The 4,443-nt window shown below is 39.7% G+C and overlaps 1 protein-coding gene across 1 annotated transcript in view; it reads left to right on the top strand.

Annotated features, from left to right (window-relative positions):
* echs1 (enoyl CoA hydratase, short chain, 1, mitochondrial) overlaps positions 1 to 3,294 on the top strand; it is a 4,931-nt gene extending 1,637 nt beyond the window's left edge. The window contains 7 exon segments of the mRNA XM_032540785.1: positions 512 to 709; positions 788 to 915; positions 1,532 to 1,631; positions 1,739 to 1,843; positions 2,742 to 2,861; positions 2,960 to 3,027; positions 3,125 to 3,294. Of these exon segments, the coding sequence (XP_032396676.1) occupies positions 512 to 709; positions 788 to 915; positions 1,532 to 1,631; positions 1,739 to 1,843; positions 2,742 to 2,861; positions 2,960 to 3,027; positions 3,125 to 3,190 (785 nt within the window). The 3' untranslated portion in view covers positions 3,191 to 3,294.
* Positions 3,295 to 4,443: the final 1,149 nt, after the last annotated feature.

The following is a 4,443-nucleotide window of genomic DNA, read 5'->3' on the forward strand; positions in this document are numbered from 1 at the left end:
GCTGCTCGATTATGGAAATAAATCATAATCACGCTTATTTTGGTCAATATTGAAATCCTGATTATTTAACAAGATTAGGCCTACTCCTTGACTTTTGGAAAGATGTTGCAATTATTGAACTGAAAAAAAATTTAACAAATCAACAGTGAAAACACCTAGAATTGTGGAATTTCCCTAAATTCATTCAGAACACAAGACAACAAGCATTCTACTTGCAAAATGTAATGTGCAAAAGCTTTTCACTCGATTATTTGTTTTTTGTGATCATTAGGAGCTGAAATCTTAATCATGATTAAAACTTAGATGAATTGCACAGCCCTAATAATAAGTCATTTTAGGCCAGGTTGTCCCTACTGGTTTTCCATCACTTCATATTTGGGCCAGCATTAACAGTGATACGGGTATTAGTTTGAAATCTAACGTTTCAAACTATCTAACTCTGCAGAAACTCTTGATACTAAATGCACAATTGTCTTATCTGACCATCAGTGTTGGTTTTCTCTTCATGCAGGCGGTCAGTATGAGTATATATTGGTGGAAAAGCGAGGTGAGAAGAGTGATGTTGGTTTCATCCAGTTGAACCGGCCCAAAGCCCTCAACGCTTTGTGTGATGGGCTGATGAAGGAGTTGAAGCAAGCTCTGGATGTCTTTGAAGCTGACGGCGAAGTCGGAGCCATTGTGATCACCGGCAGCGACAGAGCCTTTGCTGGTGAGGGAACTGAGTGTGTTTTTCTGGGTTTGTTTACAGTGATATATCAGTAGTGAGCTCACCGTTTGTGTTTTTCAGCGGGAGCCGACATTAAAGAGATGCAGAATAAGACTTTCCAGGATTGTTACAGGGGAGACTTCCTGGCTCACTGGAACAGAGTGTCCCAATCAAAGAAGCCTGTAATTGCAGCTGTCAATGGATTTGCTGTGAGTGTCAATTTTTAACTTCATTTATTTATTTGAGGAGAGGTGGTGGGATTTCCAACAAATAAAAGAAAACAATATACAACCATTACATTTAAATGACACTAAAAAACTTTTGAAGCAAGAAACCAAATATGGAAAGGAGTAAGAAGAAGAAAAAAAAAACACCCACCAGATGTTCCAGAAACAAATCAAAACTAAAATAAAACTGAATTCGGTCTCAAATAGAGAGTAATTTAGCAAATTAGTAGGTGCACAAATGTATAATACAATAATAAATTAACTTTTCCACTGTGTACTATTTCTGCTCAAAGGTCACCGGCCGAGTTGTCTTCCCCCTATTGACTCTTCACGTGGCTTATCACGTGTCTTATTGTATTTTTGGCCACATTGGTACACCCTGACTGAACGTTAACCCAAACCACAAAAACAGCTCTAGACCAAAAAGACAGGGGTGTCCATACACTTGTGATCATATAGTGTAACTTTTAACACTGTTTTGCCAGTATTTGTCAGTTCAAGGTGCACAAAATGTAAATGCAATATGAAACAATGAAAGATGAAGCTAGTTGCTGTACAATGGTTTCTGTATTTCATACTGTACGTTCTGCTGTTTCAGCTGGGTGGAGGCTGTGAGCTGGCGATGATGTGTGACATAATCTACGCCGGAGAGAAGGCGCAGTTCGGCCAACCAGAGATCCTGTTGGGGACCATTCCTGGTAAAGACTCATTAGTATCTAGTTTCCTTCCTGTTCTGACTCGACTTCCTTATACAAACGTTACCGGATTCTTGCTTTCGGGGTTCATGACGTCTGTCTACCTGCAGGGTCGGGGGGCACCCAGCGACTGACCCGTGCGGTGGGCAAATCCCTGGCTATGGAGATGGTACTTACAGGAGACCGAATTAATGCGCAAGACGCCAAGCAATCAGGTAACAGCAGTGTTGGAACACACATTTACTGAAGTGCTGCAAATAAATTAGCACTTTTTACTCCACTGCATTTGTTTGACTGGTGTAATTACAAGTTACTATGCAGATTAAGACTCTACATAAAACATATATGATAATCTTAGAAAATATGCATTATTAAAGATGATAGCCGTGTGACCTCTTGTGTCTACTCGCGGCCAGATTTCAGATGTCGGAGTTGTTAGCAGTTCCACCAAAAAGACATTTCTACTGTGAACTTCTCAAATGGCTTCATTTAAATAATTGATTGTAGGTCCAAAGGGGTATAATGTACCAAACTAATATAAGAGAAAAAGGCAAACATATCAATACAAAATTTGTGAAGTAGAACTTCCATCCATCCATCCATCTTCATCCGCTTATCCGGTATCGGGTCGCGGGGCCAGCAGCTCCAGTAGGGGACCCCAAACTTCCCTTTCCCGAGCCACATCAACCAGCTCCGACTGGGGGATCCCGAGGCATTCCCAGGCCAGGTTGGAGATATAATCTCTCCACCTAGTCCTGGGTCTTCCCCGAGGCCTCCTCCCAGCTGGTAGAAGTAGAACTTTGTTGTTTCTTTTTTCCTCTTACATTAATCACTGTATGACCCCTTAGAATTCTCTTGATAAGACTACCATACTTTAAGGATTTTGTGTGAAGGACTTTTACTTTTAACGGAATATTTACTCAAGTAAAGGATCTAAACCCGTCTTCCACCACTGGGTAACAGAGATACTAAACCTTTTACAGCTCAGGCATGCACTTGACTTAAGATGGGATATTTGCTTTTTACATTAGATTATACCAGTGTACCTGATTAATTGACTCTGAATAAACTCTTTATGTTATACTTGATTCAATAGCATTTCTTATTTCCCAGGTTTGGTGAGTAAAGTTTATCCGGTGGACCAGTTGGTGTCTGAAGCTGTTAAATGTGGCGAGAAAATCGCTGCCAACTCCAAACTGGTCTCTGCTATGGCTAAAGAGGCTGTTAATGCAGGTAGTTAAAGTTGTTTCCTACTAATTTTGGATATTGTTAAACTTACTAAACTGAATACATTTAAATTGTGTCTGATTTGTTCCTTCTTCTGATTGCAGCTTTTGAAATGACTTTGGCGGAGGGTAATCATTTTGAGAAGCGCTTATTCCACGCTACCTTTGCTACAGTGAGTAGAAGAGCCCATCTGAGAGCATGTAAGGGGGGGCTGGCTCTAATTTTGACAGTCCAGTCATAGTGTGTGTGTTTGTGTTTGTTTCCTGCAGGGTGATCAGAAAGAAGGCATGACAGCTTTTGTGGAGAAGAGGAAGGCCAGTTTCCAGGACAGTTAAAAAAAAAAAAGAGCAGACGAAGAGCTCGGCCAGGAGGTTCCTGATATCAGCGAGTAATTTCCTCATCTGCAATAAGTTGAATGATGCAAAAATCCTGATGATAGTGAAACATAGAAGATGTTTAAAGGATTTGGCTCTGAGTGATTGCACAAGAGTGTCTTATCACAGCAAAGCTCTACCTGCTGAGGTTTGGAGTGCATTGGGGTTCATATTCTGATTACTGCCAATGTGTCATAGCAGGAATCAGTCTCGATGACTTGTACTGAGTTTTCTTTTTCATTTTCACTATCACGTTTGTCTGCATTTTGTAGGAAACTTATTTCTCTGTACATTTTACAAATAAATATCTAAAGTGCTTTTCAGTACGGAGACATGACTAGAAATGGGAAGATCTATCTGCTGTATTTATTAACATTGTTTCTTACCACACCTTACTTATTTTGGATAATACAGAAGGAGTGCATATAATTAGCCTTGAAACTCAGAAATATTCTATACAATTCTGTAAATAAGGTCAGTTACAAATCTAAAACTCACGTCTCTGGATTCAGGTCACTCAGCGTCCAGGCAGTGTGTCCTTCACAGCGCTAGATGGCGCGCTTGTGCTCTTTTACACAAAGGCACAGGAACTGGACAGAAGATAAATTCAGTGGGACTGCACCGGGTTGGATGCAGACGAGTGCTTCATTTGGAGCCAGTGCCACCGAGTGTAACTGACACGCAAGGTCAAGTTATTAAAATTATGTGAAAAGAAACCAGGCACCGGCAGTACAGAAACACATGCTTACTTGTCATCCAGCACGATATTTTTAATAGCCTACAATTTGAACATCTTTTTATTAGGAAGGAAGGAAATTTGAATTATGATTTCTTAACTTAAAATAATAAAAGGCACAGTGCAGGTTTGTACAGCAACAAATAACCAATGGGCCCAATTATAAGAGCTTAGTCTTATGACACAAACACCAGTGAAGATGATTGTCCCTGTAAGATTTATCTTGATTTAGAGGAATTTATCTTATACTGTCAGTATAAAAGACAGAGAAAAATGTAGGCTACTCCTGTTTTATTGTTTATAGGCCTATCTATTCCTATAAAATAGCCTAGATAGGATATATATGCCTAGCCTTTCAGATCTATATGTTAGTCTCGCACATAACCTTTTGGCTGAAAATATTCTGGAACACATAAAACGATCATTTTGACTTCAAAGAAAACAGCAGAACAAATTTGATTAGTGTGCGCTTTCTTAT

Source organism: Etheostoma spectabile, chromosome 17 (genome assembly GCF_008692095.1).
Source record: "Etheostoma spectabile isolate EspeVRDwgs_2016 chromosome 17, UIUC_Espe_1.0, whole genome shotgun sequence".
NCBI lineage: Eukaryota > Metazoa > Chordata > Actinopteri > Perciformes > Percidae > Etheostoma > Etheostoma spectabile.